The sequence below is a fragment of the Pezoporus occidentalis genome, unplaced genomic scaffold (assembly GCF_034315485.1).
Source record: "Pezoporus occidentalis ecotype Australia unplaced genomic scaffold, CSIRO_AGI_Poc_V1 ctg2, whole genome shotgun sequence".
NCBI lineage: Eukaryota > Metazoa > Chordata > Aves > Psittaciformes > Psittacidae > Pezoporus > Pezoporus occidentalis.
The window spans coordinates 3982357-3996580 of record NW_026913855.1 but is presented as its reverse complement, the minus strand read 5'-3'; the positions used below and the strand labels follow the sequence as shown (position 1 = coordinate 3996580).

The following is a 14224-nucleotide window of genomic DNA, read 5'->3' as shown; positions in this document are numbered from 1 at the left end:
TGGTGATTACATACATCTGTCACACCTTTTTTTTTATGTTAGACATCTTTTATTATAGCACCAAAAACTTGTGAAAAGAAAACATACATTTTTCTGAACTGGTAACATAATACTTTTTTTTGCCTCTTAGAGGATACAGAATGTGTACTTCAGCTTAAGTGTAATGGCTGAACTGCTTATTATCTAGCTCCTAATAGGCAGCTGCTTATTAGAACGGTTAAAAAACTTTTTTCCTATTACAGCACCGCATGTCCAAGGGTACAGTCAGCCAATAATAAATCCCTTAAAATGGCAGCAGTAGCACCTCAGTGCAATCATTTCAGCACCTTTGAACAGAATGTGGGAGAAGTGCCAACTTATCTTAATTCTCTAAGTCCTACAGGTGTGGCATTCAGGTTGTATTACGAATTTTACATTCAGGTTGCCATTCTTCTTTCTAAAGTAATATCAGTGGGAAATTAGAACAGGCCCAAATTTATAAAGCATAAGATATATAATGATACTAAGCAAGGGCATTTGTCTGGCATGACAGTTACAAGAGAATTCAAGCTGTTAGGTGAACAGAAATCAGTGACTAAACATACAGAACTTTTGACAGTTGCAATGTCTTCTATAAATTCTAAAATAACATGTAATAATTTTCCATATGAGATACAGATTAAGAATTGGAAAATTAAAAGCACTGAATTTTCCTCTTCCAGTTTCATGGAAAGAATTCTGGGTAAAAAAAATAAATGCATTAATCCACAAATCTTACTCTGTCCAGGTGACTGACTATAGAGGGAACAGGAAATGTTCACTAGAACAATTATATTATCATATAAACATGTTTTGAGGAACTCTATTTTTTCTGAGCTATCCAGAATATTCAGATCAGTATAATTTAGAATATAAAAGTTATTTTTGCATTCCACTGGTTTTCTTTTTGCATTCAGAAAAAGCTGTCAAAAAGTTTAAATAACGCTCAACAATCATTTAAGCTAAAATGAAAAGCTGAGTAAGTTTTATGTATCCATAAATGTTTATTCAAATTGTTACAGACCTCAGAAGTGTCTCCTTTATCAGGAAAAAAGTGGCAAGTCTACTAAAAGGCCTATAAACTTCTTTTTTTTTTACTAAAGAAAATCTAAGTTGCAAGTGATTTAAAAAAAAAACCCACAGGAAAAGAAAGAATTGCAATGCAAGATAACATGAATAGTCCATTTGAATGTAATTATATTCTTCTTGCTTACTGGCAGATCATAAATTAGACTTGTTATTTTGGAATTCAGGCTGTCCTGAGATTGAATCTAACCAATCCATACTGAACATGGTGCTCTGAGTTTGATTCCTCCCATATTTATGCTAACTTTTTTTCCTTTCACCTTTTCATAATCATGTTTGAACAAATTGAAATCTTCTGTTAGATCACTGAAACTATTACAATATTTCACCATTCATGAATTCTGTGCTATTCATTTAAATATTTCTTGTCTCCCACTGACAAACATTTTACTGAGTATTATAGTTTTCCAGTTTCATTTTCCCTTGAAATTTCCATTTAGTTAATTTGCATAGATGTATATATAGAAGATACACACATATATATACACATATATAGACACACACTATAATATATAGGGATGTGTCTCATTTTAATGGTGGTTGTTCTTTTGACCCCCCAAAAAAGAGAACACCCTTGGTGTGATGGCATAAAGGGACACAGACATCCGTGGGAACTGTACAAGGCTGACTCAATAGGAGCTGAGGGGAAGAAAGGAGAGAAATTCCCGGACTGCTATGGCCCAGTATACAAATAAGTTCAGCTGTCCTCCACCCCTAGGTGAAAAGAGTTAAGGCCTGGGCATCTGGGCAGATGGATTCCCACTGGTTTTGTCAGCTCCCAGCTGCCACACGTCTGGCAGCTCAGCAGCCAACTTCAAAGATTCTTTAAGGTAAAAGGAATCAGTGTAGAAAACAGAATTCAGCCCTGCTTTAGAGAGACTGTACATAGAAGCTGAGAATGTTTTTTCTACATACTCATTTTCACTATAGTAATGGTCAGAAGACGGGCCCTTTCTTCTCCCTTTGTAAATGACCTGCCAAAAGAAAAAGAATGCATGAGTTGACCTTGGACAGCAGCTAGGTGCCCACACAGCCACTCGACCAAGAGAAAAAGACAACAGCTGCTGAATCCTCAGCCTCCTGGGACACTTCTTACTCCTCACACTTTTCCCAACTCCACTGTGGGTATTCCCCATAGGCTGCAGTCCTTCAGGATAAATCTGCAGCATGTGGTCCTCTCCAGAGCTGCAGGGAAACCCCCGCCCCACCGGGGTCTTTCCCGGTGCCGCAGGGGCATCTCTCCCTGGCGCCCGGAGCCCCTCCTGCCCTCCTCCCGCTCTGCCCTCGGGGCTCTCAGGGCTGTTTCTCACCCGGTTCCCCTCAGCCCTGGCTGCCGGGCACCGTTTGCCCTTCCTTACCCAGGCTTTCCCCGAGGCACCCGGCCGTGGCTGAGGGGCTCAGCTCTGTCCTGCGGTGGGGCCGTTGGAGCCGGCTGGGACCGGCTGTGTCTGGCGCCTGGCAGCGCCGGCCACTACGCACAGGGGACGCCCGGGCAGGGCCTCGGTGCTGCTGGTGCTGACAGCACATGGGCACCTGCACCTGATGCAAGGATGTTGTGACGTTTAAATGGGAAACTGATTAGTTTTCTTTACTTCCCTTTGGTTGTTCACCACTTTGTCCTACTCTAACACTGTGTTGTAGACGACCTTTAAGGCAGAGTTTACTGTCTGCATTTCCTGTACCACAATGGGATGCTCATTGTCTCCTTCATTTTGATCAGAAGCAGTGAAATAAAGGGGAGTGGAGAAAATAAGTAAAACAAATAGAGCTATTTTGAAGAAAAAAAAAAAAAAACAACAAAACAACCTAAAAAAAAATTTTAAAAAAATTCAAGAAAAATCCAGATTCCAGACCTCAACCTTCTCTTAAACAGAAGCTGTGATAACTCTTTTTTGCTCAACTGTCAGTAAGATATCTTAGGATACGCAAATCTGTGATGCTGCTGTAATTGTCTTCAGGAAAGATGGAGTAGGCTAGCAAAAAAAATCACCAAAATAACCTATATAATTGACTACATCTCTACTTTTATTATTTCTCAGCAATGCAAGAGGAATCTGTTTTCCCTCTTGCTCGTTTTTATGTTGTGTTTGTATGTGTTGTCTGAAGCTTGCTTCATGTACAGGCCTTGAAAGTGCACAAGTGACCATGCAGTGCTTCAAAAAGTTAACAGAAAGGTGCTGCTCACTCCAAAGACCAAAGGCCAACTCTTAAATAAACTTCACTAGCACTGAGCTCCCAATCTGGTGAATAGCATGTTCCTTGTGATGACATACAGGAGGAACTCGAGTGCACCAGTGACACTGCAAGAACTACCCATACTCAAACAGATGAGTACTTGCTCTGTTGGAATGTGTACGTGGCCTTATTTGAGAAGGAGCTAGCAATGCACTTCCAGTGCGAAATTCCAGTAATATCCTCATTTGCAAAATAAATTTGCATTTTAAAGTTTAGGTTCTAATTGGGAATAGCAAAGCAAATAATGCTTTTGTTTGTGATGTATTTTACAACTTAGAGGTGCTGTAAATGTCACAATGTATCTAAACATTTTCACTAAGATCATCCTTAAAACTTCGTCTTTTAATGAAATGTATCAGCAAATAAACTGACACTGTGTAATATTTAGTCAACCAAATGTTTGCTGGCATTTTTTAATTATCCTTACATTTTCATATCTAAATGATGCTTGCAACAAAAAACACAAGCTTATTTAATCCCCAGTGCAAGCAAGTTAGCTGAATTTGCCTCAAAATTATTTCATAAGGTTAAACATGATCATTATTTGAACAGACACGTTCCCAGAGCGCTTTAATTGCTACAACAAGTGAGGGATGGAAGAATTAATATGAGTTCTTTTCTTGATGTCTGTTGTTCTGATAAGGGATAGTGGTTGGCAGTGCCATACTAGGTGAACAATCCCTCTAAACTGTAAAAGATTTTAGGCTACAAAAAAAATTCTACATGCTCCTTTTAAATTGTATGGACACTCAGAAGTGGAAGAGTTGATTTTCAGTGACTGCATTCATGGTCTTCAGTTACGAAGTAAAATGGACTACTGTTTTCTTGACTTAATTTCGCAAAACCCTCTAAATATTTATTTGCTACTTGCTCACTAAATAGTTAAAAGGTTCTTTACTTAAACCCAAGTAGTATTCTTTGCTTGTATTATCTGGGATTTTTTTTTGTTAACTGAGTTATTAGATGTTTATATGAGAAAACGAATCTAGAGAAAGACAAAACTCCAGTTGAGAAAGCAAGCAAGCAGCTGTATTAAGAGAAATCCAGCTCTTGCCTCATGAAGAAATTTGTTTTCATGAAGAAATGTGTATTCTGGATGCACAGAAAGAAGTTGGGAGTTAGTAATGCATTTTTAAGGCAAACAGGAGTACATTGCAATTATTGATGTTAAAAATGATCAGCCCTGACAAAAGCTGTGATACTGAGAAGTGGCTGCATTTGGAAGAACTGGAAGAGGAAAAACAAACAGGGTTTAACAACTATGACACAGGGAATAAGTAGTGTCAGAAATCGGATGTAATTCCACGATTGACAAAACACCGCAATTTAAAATAATGGATTAGAAATGAATAATAAAAGTTATCTATGCTAAAGGTCAACCTATTTTCTACAAGTTACCCAACGTAGGAACATAACTGGATATTCATGCCTGCTTCTACAAAAATTCAGCCATAGGTACAGTTTTTATTGCTATGGTATAAAAATAAACCACTCTGAAATAAAGCAATAAATATGTAAAACAATGCATTTTGTTTGGGAAAGGACATTCTGACAGAAACTTCAGTGAAAACACACACATATGTTCTACACACACACACACATGCACACCCTGACACATACATGCTGGTAAAGGGCTTGCCATTACTTCCCCCTAAATACCCAAACTTTTTTGTAGTCATTGCAGAAAGCAATCAGTCCAACTATTGATCTGACCTGATCCATCTTACTCTGAGAATTGTGACATCAGAATTTCATTCCACTCTGAGGTGGTGCATCTGTAGAGTCTGCTACAATGTTTTACAAGAGTCAAAATGTATGTAATCCAACTGGCATTTTTCTTCTCAGGAATCTTACTGGGGTATTTTGGTATACTAATAAATAGAAAAATCTTGGTTTTATATACACTTGTTTAACATTTGTTCAGTTAATATGACCTACAGATTAAGTGTGTATAGCCTGAATATGAAGTTGTCTGACACTTCAAGTCTTCTTAATCATACAGCTGTGTCAAAAACCTAGTTGTAGTTGGGCTTTTTGTTGTTTGTTTGCTTGCTTTTTTCCCCTGCAGCTTATTCAAACCATAAGTGCAGTAGACAAAGATGACCCTGTTGGTGGACAAAAATTTTTCTTCAGTTTAGCTGCTGTTAACCCTAACTTCACTGTTCAGGATAATGAAGGTAAAATTCATGCCTGTTTCACAGAAAGAGTTTTATTTTTACTCTCTGGCATACATTCCTGGAGTGCGTATCTGCTTTTGATTTCTGTCAATATATAGAAAAGCTGTTAAGGCTGCTGCTAGCAATAATAATAATTCTGTGTGAATGTCTGTGGTTTGGGACGTGTACATTTCCACATTTTTATCTGTGTAAGGGAGGCAAAAATTAACGTGGCACAAATTAGCATGGCAAAAATGTGATAAAAGAAGTTGTAAAGAAAATCAGTAAAAGTGTTGGTTTGGTGTGAAGAGCCAGATGAAATGCTTGACCAAAGGAGTCAAAAAGATTTCAAAAATGGCTTCAGCTGGCAAGTTCAGGTTTTTCTCTTCAGCCTTCTGTTGCATAGTTCTGATTTCCACAGTCTTTGTTTTTCTTCTTTGTGACCATTAATGAAAAGAATGGTTCTGAGCACATAGACACTTCGGCTTTTCTTTTGATTCTTTGTCAATCTTTCTTTATCAGAGAAAATTTTCAGAAGGTTCTGTTGGGGGAGTGGAACTATGCACCCATTTTGTCCTTCATTATCAGTATGACTAACTGAGAGGGCTCTAGATTACAGAAGAAATAAATGAGGGAGGACATGGTATTGGCCTTCATATGTCTTAAAGGCATAGAGGTGGTAGGAGCAGTACTCTATTCCTAATGAAGATTTCAGGAAATAACAGGCTGCAAACAACAGCAGAAAAAAATTCTAACAGTAGGGAAAATGAAGGATCAAAATAGTTTGGGTACTTTCTAAAATCCCCAGCAACAGTAATTTAAAGATGCCAGACACAGTTTTTGATGTTGAGTGAAAATAAATACCCCAAACCAATGAAGTATGCAGTAAAGGAAAACTTTGTGCTTCACATTGTGGAAACTAGGGGGAAAAAAAAAATTGCATTTTAAATAAAGCTGCCTAGGTCCTGAGTGTATAGAGGTACAGACCTAGCTATTTCTTTCCTATTTGTAATTCTTTTCGCACATGGATTGCTTTAATCCAGCCTGAAGTTGGCTGGCAAGGTGGCTAATGACTTACCTCAAGAGATCCAGAAGTATGATGAAAATTAATTTTTCCTTCTAATTAAGATAATATGTATTTTCTCTCTTTTGGACTAAAAAGTTAACAATTCAGGTGCTGGCTCACACTCTAGTGTCGTGGCCCTAGAAGAACTAGTCTCTCCCTATTGTTCATTCCTTCTCTTCCTTTCCTGCCTTCTGGCCCCTCAGTGAACAGCTTTTGATACTGAAGTATACTGCATGCAATTAAGATTTGTATGCTGCAAATAGAGATCAGTAAATTCACTTCTCGAAATGGTGCAGGAATACTTACCATCTTTCACATCTTCTGAATTCCTAAAACAATTTTTACCCCCAAAAATATACTCCACATGCTAAGGTACATAATTCGTTGTTCTACAGTATGTTGAAAGTGTTTTGGTGTGGAAAATCTCATACTGAGTTTGCAGCTAGCTTTCCTATGGGTGTTGTCAGAGAAGACACATAGAAACAATCTTTCAGAACAGAGTTCATGTTAAACAGTGTGAAGTGGAAGGTTATTTTTTCTCAGTTGGCCACTTCATTTCAGGAATTCAGCCCTGAACTGGAACTGTGTCCTGCACTAGATGCATTAATATATAAAACATTTTAAGCTTTGAGAAATCCTCTTCAAATCACACTCAAAGCTGGTGCAGAGGCACAGAGGAGCAAGCCAGATGTACATATAAAGTTATAAGTAGCTTTCTGATCAAGTGGAAATGTTGTTAGGAAAAGAGATATCAGGAACAGTTTCAAAATAGTACCAATTGTGTAAAATATGGTGGTTTGCGTGTACTGTAAATATGCATTTTATATTCATATACTCTACAACAGTATATTTCAATCAATCTAGATAACACTGCCAGAATTTTGACAAGAAGGAATGGCTTTAGTCGACATGAAATAAGTACTTACCTTCTACCAGTGGTGATATCGGACAACGATTACCCAATCCAGAGCAGCACTGGCACGCTGACCATTCGAGTGTGTGCCTGCGACAGCCGGGGGAACATGCAGTCCTGCAATGCTGAGGCCTTGCTTCTCCCTGCTGGACTCAGCACAGGGGCACTGGTTGCCATTCTCCTCTGCATCATTATCCTGCTAGGTAAGAAAAAGAAAGGCATCCTTCCTGCCATGAACAGATGCTTCAGGCCTGATTCATTTTACAGAGCTGCAGGTTGTGAAAATTAATAATCATGGATTTTGTAAGAAGAATTTAATTGCAACTTGAAGAAAAAAAAAAGAATAATCTGTTTGTCTGTGAATTGGGCATTGTAAATAAGAATTCCAGTTCCAGACTGTTAAAATTGTCCGTGTGAACCCAGAAGCTCATTGTTGTTCTTTCATCTAGTTGTCCAAAAATGATCAGAGAAAAGGAATAACATAATCAAAATTAATGTCTTTCATTTTAATATTTTTTGAGGGAATGTCTCTTTTTTATTTAAATAACTATATGAAGTCAGCATGCAGTATGTATTTCAAACAGAAGATGCCTGTAAATAATATTTTTACTAGATTAAAGCACTGCCTATCCAGCTGTAGTAAAAAAAAAAAAAATTAAGTTTTGTAAAACATCCATTTTGTGGGTTTTAGAATATCACATAATGATGTATAATTCACCTCAGATCAGTTTTTAACAGTATACTTTGAGATTAACAAAAGGGGAAAAGATCTTCAGAATAGTCCTGGCTATTTTAAAACTCATTGAAGTTACAGAAGGAACATGTAGACAAGCTTATGGTTCTGTGAAACAGAGCACACAATGTGTGTGCAAAATAGCAATTTTTGATATAGACCTTAATGTGCTACCATAATACAGATAGATGTGTCTATCCATTTATTAGACAGAAATGAACTGGTGAAATACAGCTCTTGTACTCAGTGGATTTGCTACTAAGAAACTGTTAGAGAGATCTTTACCCATTCTTTGTTTCTCTCTAAGTTATTGTGGTGCTGTTTGCTGCTCTGAAGAGGCAACGAAAGAAGGAGCCTTTGATCCTCTCTAAAGAGGACATCAGAGACAACATTGTGAGTTATAATGATGAAGGCGGTGGAGAGGAAGACACCCAAGCCTTTGATATTGGTACACTGAGGAATCCTGCAGCTATCGAGGATAAGAAGCTTCGAAGAGACATTATCCCTGAAACATTATTTATACCACGGAGGACTCCTTCAGCACCAGATAATACAGATGTCCGAGATTTCATTAACCAAAGGCTAAAAGAGCATGATACTGATCCTTCTGCTCCACCGTATGACTCGCTTGCAACCTATGCCTATGAAGGGAATGATTCAATAGCTGAATCCTTGAGCTCCTTAGAGTCAGCTACTACTGAAGGAGACCAAAACTATGATTACCTGCGAGAATGGGGCCCTCGGTTTAATAAGCTAGCTGAAATGTATGGTGGAGGAGAAAGTGACAAAGACACTTCTTAACCTACAGTAGGCTACATTTTTGTTTCCTTTGAGTGGAAGTAATTTTACAGACACCTTCTGCACTCAACAGTATTTAATATCCAGGAATATTTTCCTGCCACTCAGCACAATGGTTTCCTTTTAAAATTTGTTTAAAATTTGTCCATTAATGTCATTCATTCTTTCTAGTAGGATGCCACTTGGAATATAGACAGCATTTTATTTAACCACCTTCCAAGAGCCAAAGCTATGGAATTCAGTGTTGTTCATTTTAGTAAGTAAAATAAGTAATATCTTACCTTCAAAAATTTGAACAGGGTGATAATCCCTTCAGCAACCTCATGTACAAGCCGCTTCTGTTAGGTACATGTCCTATCCTTGCAAGTGCAGCTTTTAAGATGGCAAAGAAGAAAAAGCCCAGTATGTCCTGTTCTGTACATTAAAATTAAAACAAAATGTACATGTGGTGTTAATAAGTGTAATATGCAGCTGGTTTAAAAAAAAAAGTTTGTGCAACTTCATTTCATCAAATTCTATCTGCCAATGTTTTATATTTATATTTTTGTATTTATTTTTAAGAAATAAACCAGTTTTTACAACTATGTTGATGCTTGCCTGCCTGTTCTGGCCATGAGTTCCAGGCTTGAAGAGAACATGAAATTTCTCCAATGACAGCATAGCCAACAGTACTTCTATGCTGCAGTATTCTCCATACATTTAAAACAGTCTGAAGTGCTTGTGTTCACTGGGAGAGGACCAAGTTACAGACCTATTTGCTTGCTCAAAAGTTCTACTTTCTACATTTGCCATTTTAAAGGAAATTTTGTTTTATTTTTGAGCTGAACTAATGATGTTCTTTTCTAGAAAGATGAACAAAATTGTCTCAACTGGAATTACCTTATTGTAAAGACATGCTGGTACAGGTAGTCCACCAAACACAGAAAATTCATCTAAAATACTGAGTTTATTTGTTCTATAGTTCTCCATTTTGAATCATAATTATATCACCAGAGGTGATCTGTAACTTCAATGGATAAAGTCTAAAAAGGTACTTAAACATTTTTAAGCACTAGCCTTTCCCAAAGATAAATCATTTGATGACAAAATACCATGTGTTGTCTGGCAGCCATCTGAGGGTAAACTAACTTTCTTTAAAGCCATCAGGCTGAAGGCTGACAAAGTGTCAGAAAAAATAGCGGGCACACACATTCACACCCCCCACCCCTGCCCCCCCCCAGTTTACTGAGTTTTCTCATAGCTTAGAAAAGTCTACTGAAAAGAAACTGGAGTAACTAACCAACTGTAGCAGAAATCATACTTTAGCTATCACAAAACAAAGTAGGTATCCCAAGACATTTGAAGATGTCTCTTTTTTCTTTCAATCTTTATATTATGCAAATCTATTTGGTAAACAAGCACAGCATTTCTGAAACATTGCTCAGATGAAATAATTTCAGAGGAAAAGCAGGATGGTATACAGTCTTATTTACTTATTTATTGTAGAAGTGTATCTAAAGGATCATCCCTTCTCTGTCTCTCTTAACTTCTTACTAGCATAAAATCAACATATACTGAAAACATATTAGTCCCTCCAAAAATTCAATGCTGCATTCTTATTTGATGAGATATTTCTTCTCCTTAATGGAGTGATTAAATCCAATGAAGTTGAAAGCTGAACGCAGTGCCATTATGAAAGCTATTTTGATGTAGTGGAGACCAAACTTTTATTGACTTGATATCAAGTTAAACTATCTGATCTATTAAAAACCTATGAAGATTATGGATTTTTCTTGATTTCACCCAATAATACTTTCATTAACCAAGGAATTTTTATATACCTGAAAAGAAAATAATTCTGAGAATATTAAAAAACTTCTTAGATAATCAGCATTACAAAGCTTTGTAAAACTCTCACAGGCCGTACAAGCAGCTGATCTTCTCTATGATTATCTAGTGAAAGGGACCTAATTCTTTCTTCCTTCCTAATCTCCATTTGTCATTCAACAGCATGTAATAGAAACAAATGAAGAAAATTCATCTATTAAATACATAACTAGCCAAAAGGCACACTTCCAGTAGTGTTTGCTGCCTGCAGTAACACTGAGACAATTGACATGCTACATATTTAACTGGGTATGTATTAGGACTGAAGATAAAACACGCTGTAATACAGCCTATTTTGAAATTATTTTAAAAACCTGGGATTTACCTCTTTGTTTAGAACAAGATTTTGGTTAAACAAGTCCAGCCAACACATTGAAATATAACTTGGTAAGAATCTCTGTTTTGTTTCCAGAAAGAAAAAAAAAAAAAATGCACACATCTCCGTCACTCCTTAAACATATCAGCAAATGTCAAATAAGACTTATCATTTTGATTTGCATTACAGTACTTCTTTTTGAATAATAACCATGGAATATTTGTCTATCACTACTTTTAAGGAAGTAATCATTCAGCACAATTTAAACCTAGTATTTAAAATTTAATCCTGAATGCATTATTCAATAAAATAGTAGTATATATTGTGGAACTATATAACAACATATAAACATACAACTAAAATCATTATATAAATAGTATAAATGAAAATTTGTTTTTACCCCTTGCCATATTCTTGGAGTTTTATTTCCCAGTATGTTTTAGGAGAAGGAAAAAACATAAATTTCAGCACCATACATACATGTTACTGTGCAAATAGTATTTCATTGTGCAAATATATAGCTTTTTACTGTGCAAATACCTCAGTCTAGTAAAAGTGGGCATAGGAATATGCAGTCACCTGTGCAGACAAATCACAAAAAAACATTCAGGAAGTCATAATTCATTCTTATATCTAATTTATTTTAGGAACTAGATCTTTTAAGCAACTGAGTCCAGTTCTTAATATTATATACAGTCACAGAATAGTCCACAATGTTCTCCATGCTTTTACATGATAGAGATGAGTCACGACAGCTTAGTCAAATGTAAGGCCATATATTAAAAGATAAAAGTCATGAGGATCAGATGTCATGGAAAGGTAGAAGAAAGGAGTCAATGACACTATCTCAATGTCTTTCTTAGAACCCTTTCAATAGTAAGGAATTGGAAAGTAAAACTCCCAGAATTTCAAATTGGAGAAAATGTAAAATAGGACACCTGCTTCCCAAGTAGTACCCACTAAGTCCTGCCATGTGAAATTCTGTGAAACTGAACAAAATGCAACAATGTGCAGTAAGCCAGACTCTAGTGCTGTTTAGTCTGAATGACTTTTCTATGCATTCTTCTGACAAAAATATCACAGGACCACACCAAATAATGAGAAAATACATTAATATTGCATTTTAGGTGGAAGTTACAAATGATTTATGAGACAGACCTTATGAATTCAGAAACATATCAAAACTATTGCAGCTGGACACCCTACGTTTTTAGCGTTCTTCGAATCTATTGCAAATTCTTTTTTCTTTTTTTTTTTCCCAAGAAAGAATTTTGTCAAAGGAGGTGCGTACAAAATCTTATGTTAACAACGAAAATAATGATACTTCATAGGGCCTTCAGGGAAAAGGTTAATCATACGAACTGTTAAAACAGACTTTAAAAAAAAAAAAAAAGAAATAAAATAAGCACCTAAATCAAGAAAATCCACATTTTGAACATCATTGGGCAATATCCACCAGTTGATAGTCCTGTATATATTTTTCACTCATTTAGTTACAAGGTGTCAAATTTCCACCATTTTTTTCGCTGACCACATGCAATAGTATTCCCAGGCCAAACTGGTCAGCAATTACATTACTGCCACCTAACACACAAAGTTCGAAGAAAAAAGAACCAAATTTACTATCTTATTCTCCTTCAAACCTCTTATAATTTGATCCTACTGGAGTAACTACAAAAATGCCTGTTAAGGGCTACGGAGCTGCTCACTATGCTAATCATGAACAATGGAGGTGAATCCAGTCACTGCCCCAGTTTGTTTCAAACTGATTTGCCTTTATTCTAACAGAAATGAATTTTTTTACGGTGTTCTAGGTTTATCCAACATTTGGGAAAAAACAACTATTTTGGCCCATCACTAACTATTCAAAATACAAATGAATGAACTTCTTAGGAAGCTAGTTGATAGTATTATCTGGTACAAGCATATCAAATAAAGAGTTTAGGCTTCCTTACTTTTTGTCAAATGAGTGAACTAGAGATCTGACTATCGAAGTTCTCAGAAGCCTTTAAACATGGTGTTATCACTATAAAACTCATGTAAACAGCACAGAAATCACCAACAGTAATCTGTTTACAGCAAGATGAGCAGATCTTCAAGCTAAAACAATTTCTCTTGTTCATAACAGCCTTATCTATTATGTCAAAAACCATTATGTAAATAGTAAACAAAATGAGATAATAGCAAATATAAGGAGACATGTGAATACATTTTTTTTCCAACAATGGGCTTCTCTATTGCCACTCCAGTTTTTTTAGAAGCTTATTCAAACTCTATTTGAATATGCTTGAACTGGCTGAAAAGACACATTTCACATAAATAAAGATGTGAAATACAGTAATAACAACAAGGGAATCAACAAATACAAGAAGTCGGAGATAAGATTTTTTTAATTTTTATTTTGTTTCATTTTAAGGGGATGTAATAACTATTAAATAAAAATATAATTTTTAAACTGTATTTTTCTGAATGTGAACTTTTTAAAAATATTTCAAACCAAACATTTAACTTTTGAGAAAACTTCATTGTCTTTAAGTTGATGTCAACCTCAATAAACAATTCTCTGAAAAGATACATGTCAAATACTCTTTCTTTGATTTTTGCCTACGAACCAGGCATCAGATATATTTTGAATTTGGCAAAAAAACTAGTAAGCATTTCTATCAGTGCTTGCAACACTGCAATTTCATTATTGATTAAGCATTAGAAGAAAAATATTTTCTAAGTATACACACCCCCATGTTTAGGTACTGTGTGTGGAAACTTTCAGCAAGCTTGTCTTCTGTTTATCCCTTTTGGAGAAACAGAACACATTCTAAGTGTGTAATATTCATTAAAAGGTTAAAGGAAAGCCAATAGTTATATCTAGAAAGCATATTTTATGTTACAAACATTATAGGATGACAAAGAAGTGTGACTTTCAGCTGTACAGTCACAAAAAATATAGAAGATCCAAGAAATTAAGTAATCAGTTACTCCTGAAAACTTTTGGAAGTCATGACAGTGTTGACAAACTTTAATTTATGGAGGATCTTCG

General features: G+C 36.0%; 1 protein-coding gene across 3 annotated transcripts in view; it reads left to right on the top strand.

The window, feature by feature from the left end:
* Positions 1 to 9589, top strand: part of CDH10 (cadherin 10) — a 93384-nt gene extending 83795 nt beyond the window's left edge. For all 3 annotated transcript variants that reach the window (XM_062617688.1, XM_062617686.1, XM_062617689.1), the window contains exons 10-12: positions 5408 to 5516; positions 7426 to 7677; positions 8515 to 9589. In XM_062617688.1, coding sequence (XP_062473672.1) covers positions 5408 to 5516; positions 7426 to 7677; positions 8515 to 9008 — 855 coding nt within the window. In that variant the 3' untranslated portion in view covers positions 9009 to 9589. The remainder of the gene's footprint in view (positions 1 to 5407; positions 5517 to 7425; positions 7678 to 8514) is intronic.
* Positions 9590 to 14224: the final 4635 nt, after the last annotated feature.